The 18,435-nt window shown below is 60.4% G+C and overlaps 2 protein-coding genes across 3 annotated transcripts in view; one reads left to right on the plus strand and one right to left on the minus strand.

Moving 5' to 3' along the window:
• Positions 1–769, minus strand: part of RAP1GAP2 (RAP1 GTPase activating protein 2) — a gene marked incomplete at both ends in the record, with an annotated part of 64,524 nt that extends 63,755 nt beyond the window's left edge. Inside the window, one exon of the mRNA XM_084273086.1 lies at positions 720–769. Within this exon, the coding sequence (XP_084129212.1) occupies positions 720–769 (50 nt within the window). The remainder of the gene's footprint in view (positions 1–719) is intronic.
• Positions 770–6,657: 5,888 nt separating this feature from the next.
• On the plus strand, positions 6,658–18,435 carry CCDC92B (coiled-coil domain containing 92B). 2 transcript variants are annotated; one of them, XM_084272919.1, is made up of 4 exons: positions 6,658–6,684; positions 11,423–11,576; positions 14,612–14,659; positions 17,120–18,435. In XM_084272919.1, exons 2-4 carry the CDS (start codon positions 11,447–11,449, stop codon positions 17,785–17,787), a joined length of 846 nt encoding a protein of 281 aa, XP_084129045.1. In that variant the 5' UTR covers positions 6,658–6,684; positions 11,423–11,446; the 3' UTR covers positions 17,788–18,435. The 2 variants fall into 2 exon arrangements, with proteins under 2 accessions (XP_084129045.1, XP_084129046.1); XM_084272920.1 differs by lacking the exon at positions 6,658–6,684 and adding an exon at positions 6,885–7,101.

Consider the following 18,435-nt stretch of genomic DNA (forward strand, 5'->3'; position numbering starts at 1 on the left):
CTTGTTTCCAATGTCAGCCTGACACGGATGCTCCAGTCGCTGCTATCACCCCGTCCCCAGCAGGGAGAAGCAAGTCCCCACATGCCAAAGCCCGGAGCAGCCTCCACACCCTTCACCCCCATGACAACAGCCAGGACTCCCCCAAAGCATCACCCGTGTCCCCTAGACTTCCCACTGGCATGTACAAGGTCCAAGCGTGTCTGGGACCAGAACACAGCTGCTCCTTCACTTCTCCCATGCCAGGCAGAAGCAGGAACTCTCTCTGCAACCCAACCTTACAGCTCCACTGCACCCCAAAAGCTGCCAATCCCCCTCGGTGCAGCCCCGAACTGATGTTCCCTGCCTGGGGACGTGTGCTCTCCCCACTGGAGGCATCGCCCCCGCTGGACTCCCCGGGCCCCCACACCCTGTACCGTGCTGCGACCCTTGGAGGGCCAGGGGATGCCCAAGCTCTGGAGTCAGATTGTCCCTCCCGAAGCCACCCGGAGCCCTCCCTGGCCGGGATTCCCCATTCTTCACCTGTCGAAACAGCCGGGAGTCCCCCCAGCTAGGAGCATCTCCCCGGCCCTCCCCACACCACACCACACCACACCCCCCTTTGGTAACTCACCCCCGCCGCGCTCCCGCAGCCCCGGGGCCATCTGCCGGGACCGGCCCCGCCCAGCCCCCGCGGCCCCTGCGCTGCCGCCCCCCCGCGCCCCTCCGCACCCCGCACTCACCAGCGCACCAGCTCCCACCGCCGCTCCCCCGCAGCCTTGCCCGAGGCCATGCCGGGGCTGGTGGAGGGGCCGGGGAGCGCTGCCGCAGGACGGGCGGGGGCGCGGGCGGTCCCGCCGGGGAAGGGCGGGGGGGTTCCCGCCGGCTGAGCCCCGCAGCGTCCCGGCCCAGCGGCGGGCAGCGCCGGAGCGCGGACTCGGCTCCCCGTGGGGCTGGGGCGACTGCGCCGGTTGCTGCGCGTTCCCGCCTCCTCCGGCACCCGGGGGGGACCCGGGGGGGCCCGGTCCGGGCAGGTGCGGGGGTGGGTCACACCGCTGTGCCCGGTTACGTAAAGCCTTACGCAACGCCCGCTCCCCAGGGCAGCTCCGAAGGGCGCACGGGAGCGCAGAGCGGGGCGGGTGGGGGGGAGGCTCGGACCGGCCCCGGCTCAGCCCTGCCCGGCTCAGCCCGGTCCCGCAGACCTCGCTGCGGAAGGGGAGGCGGGAGGACCCAGCGGGACGGATCCCGCCAGAGTTCCCAGCCGCTCCGAGCCGAGCATCCCAAAGTCCTCCGGGAACAGTCTCGGGGGGATGAACACAGGCGTGGGTTCCCCCTGCCCCCGTCTGAGCCCCGACACTGGCCTGAGCAGGGCTTCCCAGGGGCTGCAGGGACTTTCATTCCTGGGTGGCCCACAGCGCTCCAGCAACACACTGGGACCGTATACCCAGGATGTTTTGAAGAGCTTTGAATCCCACTGAAAGCCCCTTCCTTCTCCCAAGTGGTGCTCTGGCCCTAAATCCTGACTTTTCTGATCTTTAAAACGTAATTTCATGACTCAGCACAATTCCCTGCTGGTGCACACACATCCAACGGCCTCACTGAAATCAAGTAGCACTGATCACTCAAGGCAGTGCCTGTTATCAGCAGCTCCAGAGTCCTACTCCTGCGGGACGCAAACACATCCCAGCTGCCCCTTGGTAGGAATCAGAACGATGCTTTGCCACGCAAAGGGAATTCAGCCAGAGTGACTCCCAAATTTGGGGAGGTGGAAGAGCCGAGTCCTCTTCCAAGGGATGAAGGTGCAGAGGAAACATCCCTCCCCAAGTGGCTGTGCCCAGGCGCTGCTTCAGCCACTGGCAGCCCACCCTGCCGCGGCGGGGGCGGGGGGGGGGGGGGCTGTGGTTTGGTCCTCAGCCAGGTGCCTCAGCTGAAATTATCACCAGGAAATTGTTGACGCTGAAATCGCCATATTTTAATGGTCCTGGCAGCGAATGAGCTTCCCCTCAGCACGGCCCCGTTATCAGCGGCCGGCAGCTGCCAGGTACCGGCTCTGCCTGGATCCGTCTTGGATTCAGAGCCAAGGGCAGATAAAAAAATCTGCAGCACCCGATAGCTGTGTCGAATTTCACACACGTGGGTGCAGGGAGAGTCTCAGCCACGGGTGGGAAGCCGTGATGGATCCTGCGGGGATATGGGGCCAGGAGAGTGGGTGCAGAAGAGGCCAGAGCTCTCCCTCCCACTCTCAGACCCTGGGAACTGACCCACCCCTGTTTTAGCACACACAGGTTTTTCCAGGCCTGTGACAGCTGAAGAATAAAAACAACTTTTCTTTTTAAAAAAAGAAAAAAAGTTCTAAAATGATGAAAAATTTTAACACTTTGAGGATTTGCACTGCAACCCTCCCTGCTGCCAGTGGGGCAGAGCAACAGCTCTTTGGAGAAGTACAAACTGCGTTACGCAGCTCAAGCAAATAGCCTTATGCATCTGGTGTTTTCAAATCCCCGTGGAAATGTTAAGCTAATGTTAAATTTATCAAAACCCTCTAGCTTTCAGCCCTCCATCACTTTAAGGAGCTTCTTATTCATTTCATCAAAGCAATTAGGAGACGCAAGCACACTACATTTCAATTAGGTTGAAAAACAGTATTTGAGGCAAAGTTAAATTAAATGCAAAATCTCCCCCAATAATTAACTTAGGGGCTGGAGGGGGAAGTAGTGATGTAAAAGCCCTGCACACTGACGGTCGGGAAGGGTGCTGGGTGAAGGTTTAGCCTCACTGCACCCCGAGATGCCTGCTCGCTCGCTCTGGGGAGCGGCTGTTCAGTGGGGGTGTCCCAGACCCTGTGGTGTGTGCAAGGTGAGTGGTGACCATGGGCAGGGGGAAGGAACACAGGGGCCAGAGCAGCCAAATCGCTGCCTGTGTGCCAGTTCCCTTCCACTAATGGCACATGGAGTGTGAGGTGACCGCTGCCTCTACATGACCCCCTGGACCAAGGTCTCAGCCGAGGTGGGATCAAACCAGTGTCGAAGATGAGCCCAGACAAGACGGTGGCTCATGGCACAGCATCCTGGTGCTGTCACTCCCTGCAGCCTGCGGCCCCCAGCCCCACCGCTCCTGCAGCCACCTCTCACCTGCCCAGCGTGGTGACAACTGCGGAGAGCCCTGTGCACCCCAGGGCTGCAGGTGGATCAGACTGTGCTCCCACACCACCCGCACAGACACACAGACATGTACACGTGCACACAGACACACAGACACACACCGCGACACACAGACAGCCACACAGACAGCCACACACTGGTGTCCCCAGCACAGACCTGATCCCCGGGGCTGTGCCCACCCCCGCTCCCCCCCCGCTCAGCATCCCCAGCATTGCCCCCGACGTCCCGGTCAGGCCGAGCCCAGCACTGGAGGCTGTGTGAGCTGCCGCTGCCCGGCCCGTAGCCAGCCGGAGCCCCGCCGGAGCCCGCCGGTGGCGCTGCCCGGACCCCGCCCGTACCCTGCCCGTACACCGCCCGTCCCAGCCGGTGCCCGCCCGCGGCGCTGTGCGTTCCGCTGCCGCTAGAGGTCAGCGTCGGTACGGAGCTGCAGGCGCGGCGGGGCTGGCGGCAGCCCCGGCCCCAGCTGCGCCTCGGCCTCTCCCCAGCGCCGCTTCCAGGGGCCAAAGCCGGCGCCCTAAGCCGGGCTGGGCCTGGCCGCCCCCGGGTCCCTCCGTAGTTGCTGCCCCCACCCCGCCGCGAGCCAGCTCCTGCACCCCCGGGGCTGCAGCAAGCACCGGCGGCTGGTACCCTCCGAGGCGACGTGGTGGTTGGGTGGAGATGGGGGTGAGATGGATATGGGGGTTGGATGTCCCCCATCCGGTGCGCGGCAGGCAAGGTGTGGGCTGGTTCTGCCAGGTGGCCCTTCGGAGCTCAGCCCTACACCCTGGATGGCAGCAGAGACCCCACCACCTCCTCCTGCGAGGCTGCAAAAGCATCGCTGCTGGGTTTGACTCATTGCATCCATCACCAACCACCTCAGACCCATCAGAGAAGCGGTTGGTTCCTGTCACTCAGGGCAAGGGGAGGGTGGAGAAGGGTCACAACGAAACTGTCAGCCAGGACATTGCGCTGCTAAGGGACTGCTAGGGGTGTATCCCAGTCATGTCCAAGTCAAAAAACCCGAGAGCAGCTCTCAGAGCAAAATCTGCCTGTGAAACCAGTTCACTGTGGAATGATGAGTGCAGGTGAGAGAGGTGATGGGAAATACCAATAGCACAAGTGTATCATGGCTGAATCCAAGCAGGAATGGCCAAGAGGCAGCCAGCGTTATCCTGTGCCATGCTGGGTGCAGAGGATGCACTGTGCTCTGCTGCCTTCCCTCACTGCACGGCTGTATGCCGGCGCAATGACCTCATTTCCAGAGGCAGCTCTCTGTCCCTGAACGCCTGACCTTCACCATTTGCAGGCTTGTCTTTTATTCAGTGGAAAATCAATGAAAGTTGTACAAACCTGGTGAAACACGATATGCTGGGGAACCAGCACTCCCTCTCCTCCCCGCTGCCCTGTTGGTAATTCACTGCTGCTGGAGTTTGTGCATTAGACAGGGGGAGGTGCAGTGAGGCACCAGGAACAGCCCTCTCCCCCAAGACAGTGACCCGCAGCAACAAGGGACACATGGCACCTCAGCACATGGCACTGACCTGAGGGCTGCAGGTGGGAGAGGAGCTCCTAGGGAGACCCGTCTCTCTGAATGAGAAAGCCTGCACCACACAGAAATCCTTCACCTCCCAACAGCTTGTCACTGCAGGAAGGACTTTTTTTTGTCAGAGAAAAAGCTGGATTTAACTCTGTTCACCACCACTCTTGGGACTCAGCCATCCAGACAGGTTTTTACCCAGCAAAGATCGTGCCCATTCATGCCATGAGCAGCAAGTTTCTCCAGGAGAATGCTGTGGGAAAGGGTATTAAAGGCTTTGCTGAAGTCCAGGCAGACAGCACCCGAAGCCTTTCCCTCATCTGCTAAGTGGGTCACCTTGTCATAGGAGGATACAGGTCAGTCAAGCAGGACCTGCCTGTCATAAACCCACACTGAGTGGGCCTGATCTCCTGGTTGTCCTGTGCATGCCATGTGATGGTACTCAGGACAACCTGCTCCATAACCTTCCCGGGTGCCAAGGTCAAGCTGGCAGGCCTGGAGTTACCCAGATCCTCCTCCCAGCCCTACCCACAGAGTTAAACTCACTCTCCTTAGAAGAGCCCTAATGCCAAGCCCAGCCTGCCTCAGGCTGTGCCACACTGCTTTGCTTCAGGTATGGATCTGGTCATGGGCTGTTACAGCCCAGGGATGTTACAAACCCACCGTACGACACCAGGAATACACCTTCCTCTGTGGGCAGGCACAAGCAGGCCTGTCTCCCACAGCATATCCTCTGCTCACACAGGCACGCAGCCAGACGTCTGAGGCATGCCAGGGGAGGAAGGGATGTGGGATGACAAAACAAGACCACAAGCCCTGTGGGCTGCCCTGCAGCACATCCGCATTCGGTCTGTGTGCTGAAGACTGATACACACGGAGCAGCAGCCCTAACGCGAGGATGGCAGCACAACTCAGCTGAGCATCCCAGCAGGAACACTGCACTCCCTGTAGCAGATTTTGGTCCAAGGGAACAGCAATCAGCAGACTGTCAGCTGACGGGGAGGACGCTACCACTTCCCTGCGCCTTCACTGCTGCGCGACATGGAACAGGCCACCGCGCCTCAGCTTCCCGGCTGCGAGAGAGGCGCAACGAAATTCGTCATCTTTGGAAGTGGAGCCCCAGCTGCTCTCCATGTCACAAACAAAAGGGCACGAAGGATTAGTACCCTGCACACGAATAAACCACCTCCTCCCATCCTCTCTCTGAGCATGGCTCCTTTTTGACTTGCTCGTCTCACCGGCTTCTTCACCGAAAGGAGGGCTAACCCACATTAGAATTCCACCCCCCTCAAATGGTGTTAGTAGTAAAGTCCCCTGGGGTCCGGGTGCTGCCAGAGCCCCAGCAGACCCCCAGCAGACCCCGGGCATCCAGCAGACCCCCGGCAGACCCTCAGCAGACCCTGGGCATCCAGCACATTTCGGGCTCCCCAGCAGACCCCCGGCAGACCCTCAGCAGACCCTGGGCATCCAGCACATTTCGGGCTCCCCAGCAGACCCCCAGAAGACCTCGGGCACCCAGCACACCCCCAGCACACCCCGGGCTCTCCAGCCGCTCCGGCTGCGGCTTCAGCACCGCGGACAGCGGCGTGGAAGGACCCGAGTCCCGGCCGCCCGAGGGTCCCCGGGGAGCGGAGCCCCGGCCCGGTGGGGTGGTCCCTGTGTAGCGCAGCCGTGGCCGGGCCGCGGGGGGCAACGACACCCCCGGCGCCGGGGTCGGTCCCCCGGGACCCCCGCTGCTGCCGGGACCGCCGCGCCCCGCAGGCGCCTGCCCCGGCGCGGCTCCCGGCGCGGCCCCGCTCCCCGCCCGCCCGCACCTCGCCCCGGCGGAGCTCCCCAGTTCCGGTCACGTTGCCGCCTGTTTACGGCGCGGCTGCCGGCGGGCGGCGGGGCCGGGCCGGGCCGGGCGAGGCGGGGCCGCCGCAGGCAGCGCGGGCAGCGCGGAGCCCGGCGCGGCCCCGGCCCCGGCCCCGGCCCCGCCGCCGCCCCATGACGCCCAGCGGGCGCCCCACGGGGCCCCGCCGCTCCCCCCAGGTAAGGGACCGGGGCGGGGCGGGGGGCGGCGGCCGCGGCGGGGGCTCGGCGGCGGCCCCGGGAGGGGAAGCGGCCCCGGCGGGCGGGGGGAGCCCGGGGCGGCAGCGCGGAGCTGCCCGGGGGTGCCAGCGGGAGGCGCGGGGCTGCGGGGCGCGCAGGGAGCGGCCCGGGAGGGGCCCGGCGGGGCGGGGAGCCGTGCCCAGAAGTTACCGGCAGCCCCTCCGGGGTCCGTTCTGGAAGTTGCTTCGCCCCGCAGGGAGCGGCCAGAGGCTGGATGCTCCCGGTGCCGCGGGGCGCGGGGCTTGCGCCGGCAGCCGCAGAGTTAAGGGTTTGCAGAAGGACCCGGCTGGGGACCAGGAAGCATCGCTCCGAAACCCCCGAAGCGCGGGATGGCACCCTGGGGATCACCCACTTAAGGTGATGATTGATTCGGAGCGCTGATGGGGGGGCCAGGCGCTGTTCCGATGGAGAGCTGGGTCTGTAGTTAATTCCCCCGGAGCCGGAGGCAGGAAGCACGGCCTTGCTTTCAGCATCCGCAGCCAAATGACGAGCTCCAGTGTTGGCTGTGAAATCAGGCAGTGGTGTTTGGAGAACGGCGAGAAAGCGCAGGGATTCATAATCAACGTTTGCATTGATTTTTATCTTTAAAGAGATACTGGTAGATAATGAATAGCAGGTAGAACTCTGAGTGTAATTCTGCCTCTGCCGAGGCCCGGGAAGCTCTCCCGCTGACTTTCCCCAGGCCAGGATTTCACCTCTAGTTTCTATTCCTGGCGCTGCTTCTACCTCTGTGACCTTCTGCAAGTTCCCAAGCTTCCCGCTGCCCTGTCACTTAAAGACACGCTGGCTCCGTGGTGATGTGGCAGCGTTTGTGTTCTTTGGGATGGCAATGTTGAGCTCTATAGATTTCTGATACGTACCAGCATTTGTTCCTGTGTATGTTTTAATGCAATAGAGGGGGGGGGGGTGCTGGCAGCCACAGCAGGACGAATTATTGACCTGTTCCTGCAAACCTTGTTTATGCCCTCTGATTCTGAGTTAATTTGTCATTTATGGGGAAAAATTATTATGTGGATACGGGCTGGAGCTCTGTGCGACGGTGTTTGTGCAGGGGCATGTGCACATGGGGTATGTATCATCTGTAACTGAGGTTTTTAATCTTGGATCGAAGTTTGGGGATTCTGGTTGGCATTAAACAGCAGGCTTCAGTATAGTTTTGCCCTGGAAGCAAATTCTCAACCTGCCTGAGCAAAGGAAACCAGCTCTTCCCAGACTTGCAGCCGCATCGGCCACTGTAGCTGCTTCAGGAGGCTGCCTCGGCCTCTTGTTCTGTGAAAGAGGAATTCTGATACATTGGGATGAAGCTGTGAATCATACTGGGGTCTTCTAATAGCACTCCGAAACACCTAGCTGGGCTCAGGGTGCCTAATGTGCCCTGTCCCAAGGACTGTATTTGCATGAAGAGATAAGGACTGACAGAAAAACTTTTGTTTTAGAGGCAGGGACAGGCCCATGGGACCGGGCAGCAGCCAAGACCGTGCCCACAGTCACCCAGCCTGTGGAACAGCAGGACTGGGCATATCCAGATGCCAGCCCATGCCTGGGAGTCCTGTCCTCAAAACCTTGCAGGCTCAGTGAGGGAGACTTGCTCCCAGAGCGCTCTGCAGAGAAAAGCCCCTTGGGAAGCCGGCATCTGGATCTGGGGACAGTGTTGAGGCACAGTGCTGCAGGGGCCGGGGCGAGCTCCAATTGCAGGTGTCACCTCTGAATAGGGGCAGAAATCCTTGCTCAGCCGACTGCTGACTCCTTTCCAGCGCCAATTCTCTTTATCACCAGAAGCACAAGGGCATGGAGCGTCCTTCAGACTCACAGGGATGGTCACTTGCCCTTGGCTTTGTTCTGAGTGACGCAGTTTTCTGGAGCTGTAACCTTGCACGTAACTCCTCAAAGCTGCCGAGCATGTGGTCATTGTGGGGCTTCCACCACCAGTTGCTTTGGAGAGTTAGAACTGGTCTGGAAAAGAAAAGTGGGAGCTACAGCAGCAAGGCAGGGACCAGAGCAGTGTCACTCCCAACCCCATCCCACCTGCTCCAGCATAACCATCCCTTTGGGAGCTGTGCTTGTGAGGCCAGGGTGAGGGGAGCTGAGGCTTGTTAGCATCCCTGGGACCAACAGCCCACATCACTCTGCTTTGGGTATGTGCCTCTGACACAGGCTGAAGGGTCCCACCTTGTGTCCCTGCATAGCCACGTGGTCACCAGCGCTTGCTGGGTGCTCCGGAGCCCGACATGGGGAGCAGCAGGTTACCCCATTAACTCCCACAACTCCCAAGTGATGGTGCTGGGGCATGTCCAAGGCTCACGATAGAGCCTCAGGACGCCACTGCCATAGCCGCTGGACCTCAAAAGCAGTGGAGGGAAGGTGCCAGTTGCTGAGACCCTTTAGGGGAAGGGGTGGACATGGCAAGAGTCCTCCTGCTGCTTTCTGGCAACCTCAGTGACACTCCAGCAGCTTCCCGATGACGTTGAAGCCTGAGGACTAAACTGCAGCTCCATTAACAGCCCTCGGCTCTTGCATCATGATGTGTAGCACAGCTGTCTGACAGCTACAGAGCAGGACCATGGTCCTTGCCCTGGCTATCAGGGGCTGTGAGGCTGGAGGAACAGCAGCCTCTGCTCACCGCCCATGACCATCCTGGCTGCCGTTCCACCAGAGCCTCAGGAGAGATCTCCCCATCATCCGCTCTCAGGCAGCGATGGGACCATCACCAGCGATGCCCCATTTGCCTGCAGAGGTGGCTCCAGCCCCCTCTGCCCTGAGGCTGTCCCCCAGACACGATGGCTCTGATGTTTCTGCCATGAGCTGGGAGCTGTTTCTCAAGGGAAATGGTGAAAAGTCATGTTGGACCCAGGAAGCTGCTCCAAACCCACTGAGGATTTCCCATAGCAACGTTGGAAACAGAGTTCCCCCACCCAGGTAACTCATGGGGGCTTTGTACCTTCTTAACAGGGACTACAAACAAGTGTCGATTCCAGAAATCTTTTTCTTTGACTTGACAGCTTGATACTAATCAAGTATTTTTAAATGAAAACATTTTAATTGGTAAAAAAGGGCAATTTCCCACTTAAAGGGAGGAGGGAAAGTTCAGTGGAAAATTTGCAGCCATTTCTACTAAAGACACTTCAACGAGACAGAACAAAGTGCTTGAAAATAGCACCATGTGTCCCCCGGGCTCCATCCAACCTACTTCCTGACGTTTCCCGAGACGAGGTGCCACAGCCCCCGTCAAGAAGCTGCTCCAGAGCCTGGCACATCACGCTCACACAGCCCACTGTGGATGGGGGGGCAGGGGGGGTACATGCCGTGGTGTGTCTGTATTCCCAACTGATGGCAGGTGCCAGATAACTTCCGTAACTGTGGCACGGCACGAGCCCCCACCCCCCTCTAATGAACCCCCACACTGCCAGCTCTCAGATGCCAGCTCGGTTGTCTGTCAGTTATCACAGAATCATAGGGGTTGGGAGGGACCTCAAAAGATCATCAGGTCCAAACCCCAAATTATGGAGCCATCAAGATGTCATTGAGGTGCCATCAATGGATGGTGCCATCAAGAAAGGGATGGGCACTACAAGACTTGTGAATCTTCATGCAGACACACACAAGAACAGAAGAACAGGAATGATTAGGAAGAAAGGTATTTTCCTGATCCATTGTAAGGGACTCCCTGGGATCCTGGGAGTGCCCTGGTGTCCTTGTGCAGAGCACGCACACCTTATAGCCAGGCTGATCCAGGGCTCTGCACATCCGTGACATTGTTCCATGGGGAAGCTTTTGCCCAGTACCAATCCCACCCCCACAAATAACCACTTTAGATGAGAGGCAGGACCTGTGCACCTGTTGCTTTTATGTGTCCCCCTTGGGATGGCAGCAGCTCCTGGGGACAGGACTGGGATGGCACACGCAGTCCCTCAGGCTACTGCCCCAGCATCTCCATCACCTCTGGTCACTGCAGCTCCCCCTCCTGCGCTGGGTGCTGGGATCCCACATCCATCAAAATGGTATTTCCCAGGATTACAGGTCCTTTCAGGGGTTTATTTTTATCTCCCCAGTGCAGCAGCACAGGTAGGCAGCTCGCTCTGCTGCTTTGCTTGAAGCCATTAATTAACACGTGGTGATGGACCCCCATCGAAGGGGGTTGAGCCTGGCACAGGACTAGCAGCAGCTCCTGCCAGGAGAATTACCCAGGAAGACAACATGACTGTCCTGGCACGTAACACTGGTCGGGGTAGATGGATCATACTGTGCTTTCCATGGGTAGATCTCTTGCTGTGGTTTACCACTTCGTAACATGGGGCTTGGCAAGTGTGAACCCAGATCATCTCTGATGCACTCCCACCCTGGGGACTACAGGAGCAATCCTGTCCCAGGTGTAATCCTGCTCTGTGATGGGATGTTTCCTAGGGGTGAATTTGGGATAGAAAGGGGCCAGCTCATGCCCGAGTACATGCAGCAGCGTGGGAGCTGGTCCCGAGAAACACTGGGGTGGTGGGTGGCTTTGGGGTCATTCCCAGGGGTCTGCTGCTTCACCTGCCACCACGTCCCTGTGGAGAGGGTGGGTGAGAGCTGGCCCCCACCTTCACCCAGCAGGCCCTGCCCCTTGCAAGGACTCCAGGGATGGGGCTCACGAGCCCAGTGTGCTGCTGTGCATCTGATCACGAGCCACCTCCGCTCCCCGCAGGCCTGGACTGTGAATTTGGTTGCGATGGAGACCGTGTCCCTGGAGCACCAGATCCAGAGCGTGCAGCGGCACATCGCTTTCCTGAAGAAGGAGCAGATGGAGCTGCTCCATGACCTGCACCTGGAGATCCTCCGCTTGCAGAAGCACTGCTCAGGTGAGCGCTGGGGTGGCCGTGGAGGGTGGGAACTCTTTGGGCAGGGAAGGTCCTTCTGGCACCCTGGGCTGGTCCTGGAGGGAGCTCATGCTGGCACTCAGCAGGACACAGAGGACACAACAAGCTGCACGGGATCTGGCTCGGTGTGGGATCAGAGGATCTCCATCACTTGCGGCCCAAGTGCCACCAGCATCTCCCTGGACCACATTACACAGCCACCAAATCTGGTGTGAATGGCTTCTCTAGGAATGAGTGCCAGCAGCTCCACCCAGCTGCAACACTGAAGAGCCAAAGTGGGTTTTACTCTGGGCACCAGCTGGCTGGGTGTGTGGGTAATCCATCATTTAAACCCTCAGCTTTCTTTCCACACCGTGCTCAGGGCACAAGGGTTAGCCTGTGGCTCAGCACCCTCCCTGCATGTTCCTGCCCTGCCAGGAACCCTCAGCAGCCCCTCGCCCAGAGCCTGCAGCTCTGCTGCTGCAGAGCAGCCCCCCACCACCATTCCCGAGGCCGGGAGCTGTCATCGGGAGCCTGAACCCCAGGGAGGGGGCAAGCTGCTCCCCAGAGTCACAGCGGCCCCTGCAGCGCCCCGACAGGGTCTGCTAGTCTCCATCCCCGGGAAGCACAGCCAGGAGCCTGGCACAGGGCCCAGGACCTGCCCTGGCTATGGGGCACACGGTCACCACTCTTCCCCCATGGCCCCACTGCAGCAATGTCACCCTCCCCTTCAGACAGCCTTGCAAGAGCGATGGCTCCCCGGCCTCCTGCCTGCCGCCGAACTCCTTCCAACTCGTGCCATGGCTCTCATCAATAATTCAGCCGTAGCTAATTACTCCTTGTCTTCCAGCCTCTCGTCCTCCCCGATTCCCAGGAAACAAAGACAAGTCTGCACTGATACAGCTGTCTGGTTTTCCCATCCTTTGGAGCTTTTGCTGTTCTGTTTTGTTGTTTTACTGGCTTAATCTACAGTCTCTCTGAGGAGGGGAGGCAGCGGTGTTCTCGAGCTGAAATCAGGCTGGGGGTTCTGAGTCTCCAGGGGCAGGGATGAGCCCGTTGCATGGCTGGGTGTCAGGGAACTCCTCTTCCCAGTGCGGCCACAGCACAGCTCAACCTATCTGGCCGAGGGTTGCACCCTCACCTGCAAGGTGCTGGCCCCAGCACACCCACAGCCAGCGTTCCAGAGGCTGTACAGGAAGGGAACGCAGCCCGGAGCCCCGTGCTCTGATTCATTTGCTGGAACCATCCCCGCATTACCGAGGAGAGCTGGCTTCCCTCCCACTCCCGTTCTATGTGCAAGGTATAAACACAGCAGAAATAGCAATAGATTCCTCTGACTCTCCTGTTTCTCCTCTTACTGGAAGATGAGCTCAGGCTCTGTGGCAATAATTAGCCAGCTCAGCGGTGTTAGCAGACTGACGGAGGGAAGGCTGGTGTGTGCTGGACCAGAGCGGGGCCTGGGGGGTCCCTACAGGCAGCGCAGCGGAGGGCAGAGCTGGTTGGGTGGGCTGTGCCGACAGCCCCTCTGTGCCCTCACACGTAGGGGCACCGGCATGCAAAGGGAAGCTACATGTGGTGAGTGCAGTGATGTCTTAATCAAACCCATTTCTAGTGGGCCCACACAGGCTCCCTGTAGGGCACAGAGCCACCCTGGGGGGGTCACAGGGCTGCTGCGGCTGGTGCTGGGGGCTCCTGCTGTGTCCTCACCCACAGCAGGGGCTGCAAAGCCTTCCTCAACCACATCCTGCACCAGGCAAGCTGAAGCGCATTGTCTGTACAGGGGACACCCAGGGACACCCCACAGGATGCTTCCCCCTGGGTTTATCCCTCGGGGGTTGAGGGGACAGACCCGGAACAGGTCCCCACCAGCCCTGCTGGGTTGTTCATCAGCTCAAGCCCAGCGCTCACTCAGCTGCCATCAGTTCCCAACGGGGCGGTTGGGAACGCTGAATCCTCTCCCCATGCTGTGTTGCATTCCCAGATACTTCTGCCTTCTCCCCACAGATTTGTTTCCCAAGACAGCCGGGCAGAGCAGCCCAAGCCAAGCGCTCTGATTCAGGACAGTGGTGATGAGGATTAGAGTCAACAGGAAAGCAGATTAAAAGAAAAATGTAGGGCAATGATTAACCATTTGAACTCATTTCAGGGGGAAAAAAAAGCCCCCAAAAGAGATTGTCTGTAGAAGTGCACAGGGTGAATCGAAGGCCAGACGTGGCTGAGCTCCCTCCTCAAGCCCTGGTTCTGCAGCCCAGGGCTGGGCAGCATGGCAGGGAGGAGCAGGTGGGCAGGGGCTGCAGCCCTGCCCTGGGTTTCTCCCTGCAGGATGCTGCCCTCGCTGCTGCTGCTGCCGTTGGGTGCTGCCCAGCTGACTGCACCGGGACCCCATACCCACAGCCCTGTCACCCTGTCCTGGGCCCATGGTAGCGGGAGATGTGGAGGCAGCAGGGATGCTCTGTGGTGCCCAAGGTCTGCAGCCTGTGTCCCACGGGGGTCCAGCAGCCCCGAGGAGCTTCCCTTGGGAGGCTGGGGCTGCTTCCCTCCAGTGCTGTGCTGCTTTGCCCCATCCCTGCAGCACCGGCTGAGCTGGGTGGCAGGCTGAGAGGGGATTTTGAAGCTGCACACTGTCCCTGTGAAGCTTACCCTGTGGGCTATTTTCAGTCCATTGCTCTGCTCTTTGTCCTGATTTGAAGCACTGAAAATGGTTCAGCAGCTCTTGGAAAAGGAAAAGGCATTACTGGAGAGAGGGAGCCTCCTGCTTGGCCATGGGGCAGCCAGCACCTTGGCCACGTCACAGGGCCCAGTGCTGTGGAGGTGCCAGATCCCGAGGCAGCTTAATATCCCATAGATTGATGGAACTGCCAATGTTTGTCTCAGCCTGTGACTGGTGCTCTGAGATGGCCACGCTCACACTGCAGGCCAGGCAGAGGCAGCACACCGGCGATTGCTGGTGCCCCCACAGCACTGGTGGGGAGGAGACCCGGGGAGCACATGGCATACATGGGATGCTCCTTCTCAGTCCTGTTTGATTTCTCTTCCAGAGCTCACCCATGACCTGGAACTAAAAGAGCTGGAAGCCCGCCAGCAAGGTAAGAGCACGGGTTTATGCAGGAGATAAGATAAGGGGTTGTGTGGGTGGGTGCGGGGAGACACCCCAAGACCCTGCAGCAAGGGGCCCATCAGGGCCACCCAGGGAGAGGGTATGGTCGTTGTCTGAGGGGCTGTGGCTGGGAAGTGGGTGTGCAGGCTGTTGTCAGCCCCTTCCCAGGCCAGGCAGACATCTAGGCAGGGTTTGCATGTGAAAGTCAGCATCTCTCAGCCACCTTCACTGATGCCATGACACAGACAATGCCTGCAGCCCCTCCAGCTCCCATCACTGATATCCCTGTGTCTGCAGCCCCTCTTTGGGCAGCCAAGGGGAGCTGGTGCTGAGCTCACCCTGACTGTGGCTCCGTTTCTCCCAACGGGCAGTGTCCTGCTGCTGGCACCAGCAGTGCAGTGTCCCCCTCCTGAGCATCCCTCTGCCTGAGCCCTTCATCTGGTGGCAGCTGCAGCTGCTCCCCACGTCTCACACCCAACGCACTCGCAGCCCTGACCCTGGAGCAGAGTCCGGCCAGGCTGGAGCGGGACGCGTTGGGCAACTCTCCGGGCAGTGGACTCTGGCCATAGACGTGGGTCCAGGCGGCTGCTGGCCCCTTCCCGCAGGGCTGCGGTGCCGGGGGTCCCGCCATGGCTCTGCTCTGGCAGCTGCTCTTGGGGAGGGGGTGCACACCGGTGTCACTGGGTGTCTCTTGGGGCTCTGTCCTGCCTGTCTGAGACCACCCTCACCACGCTAATCCCACGGGCCTGCAAATGCCAGCACACAGCTCCAGGTAACAGATCCCTCTCACTGGGGCATCAGGGCTCAGTCCCTTGGCAGCTCCTCGCTCAGTGCCAAGGGGATGCACAGCAGGCAGCGCACACCCAGCCCCTCTCAGCCCACTCCAGCAGAACCCCATTCTCACCTCACCTATGGAGCCCGGGATCCCTTCCCCACACTGCCCTGCTCAAGGGAGGGCCTGGCATCCAGCCCCCAGGTGCCATCCTGTGCGTCACCAACCACAATGCGTGGTGAGCCCCTCCCACAGGTCTCTGCCCATCCTTCAGCCCTTTAACAGCTTACAAAGAGTACAGATCCCGTTCGCCACCTTTATGGGGCAACTGCCTAATCTAAGATGCCATCAAGTGATTGCTCTTCAAATGCCACTCATGGGATAATTACTGCACCCAACTGCCTCCCTAACGATCTCGTTACAGAGCATTTTCTTCTGCTGAAGACACTTAGGAGCTGGGGCTGTGAAGCGTTTGCAAATCATATTGTAAAAAGCAGAGGTTATTGCAATGGGAGCAGGCCCAGGCAGGCAGGGGAGAGTGCAGGCGGGTGCCAGCGTCCGCTCCCCTCCCTGCACCCCACCAAGTGCTGGGTGCTGGAGCCAAGGCTGCCAGGGCAGGAGCCCAGCCGTGCGTGGGGAGTGCAGCAGGGTGGCCTGGTGCCCTGTGCCTGGAGCTGAGTTTATGGTGACAGAAGGGGCTTCCTCGGGGAAGTTTTGTTACCCAAATTGCTCTATGGGTGTTTGCTCTAGGGTGGGATGGCAGGAGGAGGGATGGCAGGTGGGTGTTACCCTCCAGCAGGCAGGGGCAAAAGCCCAGGCGGGCTGGCCAGAGTGCTGTGTGTGTAGGAGCAGCGTGCAGAGCCCCATGGGATGTCACACCTGTTGGGGTGACTGCGCTGTGGTTCAGGAGGGCTGGGGCTGTTTTAACACATCCTGTCCATGCCCCATCATTGGCAGGAGCAGGGGCATGAACAGGTCAGGCGTCAGAAGCAGAGATGAGGCCTGGGGAGCACACAGCGGCCGAGGGGGGCTGACTGGCTGTCCTGCCCCCAGGGCGGGCTTCCCTTAAACCCACTCCTCCCTCCCTGGATGGAGGTTCCTTCCCAGCTGAGCACATCCCAGCTCCTCCATAATCCTGGATTAGCATCTCCATCCTCCCTCATTGGGCAGTGGTGTGGGGTTGACGACCCCTCCTGAGCTGGGCTCACAGTTTCACTGCCAACATTCCCTTTCCTCTCCCAGGCTGTGTGTTGCCCGGTGCCCTCTGCACACGCTCAAAGTCCCTTTTAGGGTGAAAAACAACTTACAGAGGGAAGTTGTAAAGCTGCAGCAGGCAGAGGTGGCAGATTCCATGGCAACAGCGTCCTCCGCTGAAGCTGCCTTTGCTCCCACCACCCACGTCAGGGTGTTAGGGCTGCACCGTGCCCGCAGCACCGCAGCTCAGGGCCGACGAGGTTCCTGTGGCCCTGCAGTGCGTGGGCAAAGGCTGTCTGTGCTCGAGCAGCTCACGGGGAGTGCTGGCACCCCAGCTCTGAAAGCATATATGGCACTGCTGGGACACGCTGGCACTGTGGAGCAGCCGGCAGCCACATCCATGTGTTCTCACAGGAACGTCAGGAGCTGTGGGCTGAGGCTGTCACACCTCCCCTGACCCCCTTCCGTGCCTTGTCCCCACAGATGTCCTGGACCGAGAGCTGGAGGAGAAGTGCCGGGCGATGGAGGCCCAGCTGCAGGAGAAGGAGAAGGACAACCTGGAGCTGCGCAAGGAGCTGCAGCACAAGGAGACGCTGGTGGCCGCGCTGCGGTCCAGCCTCCGCAACAAGGAGCGCCGGTTCCTGGAGGAGCTGAAGCGGCGGAGCCACCGCGTCACCATCCTCGACACCGAGCTGCAGAAGCAGACGGAGGCGGCCGCCTACCTCTCCCTGCAGCTGCACGCCACTGCCCAGCGCCTGCCAGGGCCCCGGGCGGGCAGGCGGCCACCCCCCGAGCAGCCCCCAACTGCCCCCTCGGCTGAGGGCAGACCCCGGCGCCGCGGCCACAGGGCACACCCGCGGCGGCCGCCCGGAGACAGTGTCCGGCCCAGGGACCCTGTGCAGGAGGAGCACGATGCCATGCCTGACCCGGCCCTCTTTCTCTACACGGCGCGGCCGCACGCCCCGCACCACCCGCCAGCGGAGCCCCCTGCCCAGGCCCACGACACGGCTGGTGCCAACGCAGCCCCTCGGGTGCAGAGGTCCCCCCGGCAGCCCGCACCAGAGCCAGCATCCAGGGCCAGGGCATCCAAGGGCGAGCCCAGCAAGAGGCAGGGGGCTGGCACCCGTGGTGTCCCCCGGGCCCGGGAATAGGTGGCGAGGGCGCGGTGCGGCCTGACTGGCTGGCAAGGCCTAAGCCCAGCGGCACTGGGGTGGGCGCCGGACAAGGTTGCTTTCCCCCGTCCCCTTGAGGGGAAGGGGCAGTGGAAAGCGGATGCCCTGCCCGTACCTCCTGCCCGCAGGCAGCCAGGGAGGATCCCCCTTGCCTGAAGGGTTCGAGCCAGGGATGCCACCGGCAGCACTGCAGGGCAGGTGGGCATCCAAGCATGGCATCTGCGGAGGGAAGGGGCTGAGCGCCTGTCCAGAGCTCCCATGGGGAAGAGAAAAGAGTGAAGGAGGAGGGAGGACAGGGGAGGTGAGGAGGGGAGAAAGAAGAGAAGAGAAGAGAAGAGAAGAGAAGAGAAGAGAAGAGAAGAGAAGAGAAGAGAAGAGAAGAGAAGAGAAGAGAAGAGAAGAGAAGAGAAGAGAAGAGAAGAGAAGAGAAGAGAAGAGAAGAGAAGAGAAGAGAAGAGAAGAGAAGAGAAGAGAAGAGAAGAGAAGAGAAGAGAAGAGAAGAGAAGAGAAGAGAAGAGAAGAGAAGAGAAGAAGAGAAGAGAAAAGAGGAGAGGAGAGGAGAGGAGAGGAGAGGAGAGGAGAGGAGAGGAGAGGAGAGGAGAGGAGAGGAGAGGAGAGGAGAGGAGA

This window comes from Gallinula chloropus (assembly GCF_964237585.1).
Source record: "Gallinula chloropus genome assembly, chromosome: 19".
NCBI lineage: Eukaryota > Metazoa > Chordata > Aves > Gruiformes > Rallidae > Gallinula > Gallinula chloropus.